At 29.6% G+C, this 1,396-nt stretch overlaps 1 protein-coding gene across 1 annotated transcript in view; it reads right to left on the bottom strand.

The window, feature by feature from the left end:
* Cfp (complement factor properdin) overlaps positions 1-1,018 on the bottom strand; it is a 22,953-nt gene extending 21,935 nt beyond the window's left edge. The window contains exon 1 of the mRNA XM_013355593.1: positions 996-1,018. Within this exon, the coding sequence (XP_013211047.1) occupies positions 996-1,018 (23 nt within the window). The remainder of the gene's footprint in view (positions 1-995) is intronic.
* Between the last annotated feature and the right edge of the window lie 378 nt (positions 1,019-1,396).

Raw genomic sequence — 1,396 nt, 5'->3', positions numbered from 1 at the left:
TATACAACATTCCACTCTCTAACCACTGAGCCGTCCACCCAGCCCGGGGACTCGCAGCCATCCCCCTGCCTCCGACTCTGACGGAATTTTTCCCACTTGATCTCTCATATATATGTTACATATATTTTATTCTATACAGAAAAATATATATACAGAAAAAATATATTAAAAATTTTATTTTATATTATAGAATAAATATATATGTTATATTTTTTGTTCTCTACAGAATAAATATATAAAATACATATATATAGAAAAATATATATATAAATTTTTATTTTATATTATATGATAGAATAAATATAAATTATATATTTTTTATTCTATACAGCAAAAATATATATACAGAAAAAATATACATATAGAAAAAATATATATAAAAATTTTCATGTTATATTGTAGAATAAATGTATATATTATATATTTTTTTATTCTATAGAGAAAAAATATATTTACAGAAAATATACATATACAGAAAAAATATATATAAATTTTTATTTTATATCATATTATAGAATAAATATATATGTTATATATTCTTTGATTCTATGCAGAAAAAATATATATACAGAAAAATGTATAAAAATTTTTATTTTATATTATATCATTTTATATTATTTTATTTTATATTATATTATAGAATAAATAAATATATACACGAAATGCGGTCCTGAGTTCGAGTCCCGGCAAACTCCGTGGTGGCTGAGAACTGTCTTTGTATACATAATAAATAAATAAATATAAAATAATATATATATAGAATGATATATGTAAGAAATATATGTAATAAATGTATGTAATAAATATATGTAATGAATAATCCAGTTTTGAACAGGTCTAAACCAGTTTGAACCGATCTAAACTAGTTTGATCCATTCTGAAACAGTTTGATCCAGGTTTGAACCAGTCTAAACCGGTTTGGACCGGTCAAAACCGGTTTTATCCTGTTTAAAGCAGTTTAATCAGGCTTTCAACCGGTCTAAACCAGTTTGTACCGATCTAAACTAGTTTGATCCATACTGAACCAGTTCGATCCGGTCTGATCCAGTTTGATCCGTTCTGAACTGGGCTAAGCTGGTTTGATCCCGTTCGAAGCGGTCTAAACCAGTTTGATCCGGTTTTGAATCGGTCCCAAACCAGTTTGCACCGGTCTACACTGATTCGATCCAGTTTGAACCGGTTTGATCTGGTGTGATTTAGTTTGATCCAGTTTGATACGTTTCTAAACAGGTTTGCATCGGTCTGGTCCGGATTCTGCTGCTCTCATCTGGTTTGAACTGGTCTAATCCTGTTTGATCCGGTTTTGAATTGGTCAAAAACCGGTTTGCACTGGTCTAAACTGGTATGCATCCAGTTTGAACCGGTTTGATCCGGTCTGATCCCGTTTGATCCATTC

Source organism: Microtus ochrogaster, unplaced genomic scaffold (assembly GCF_000317375.1).
Source record: "Microtus ochrogaster isolate Prairie Vole_2 unplaced genomic scaffold, MicOch1.0 UNK209, whole genome shotgun sequence".
Lineage (NCBI taxonomy): Eukaryota > Metazoa > Chordata > Mammalia > Rodentia > Cricetidae > Microtus > Microtus ochrogaster.
This window is presented reverse-complemented; position numbering and strand designations above follow the sequence as displayed.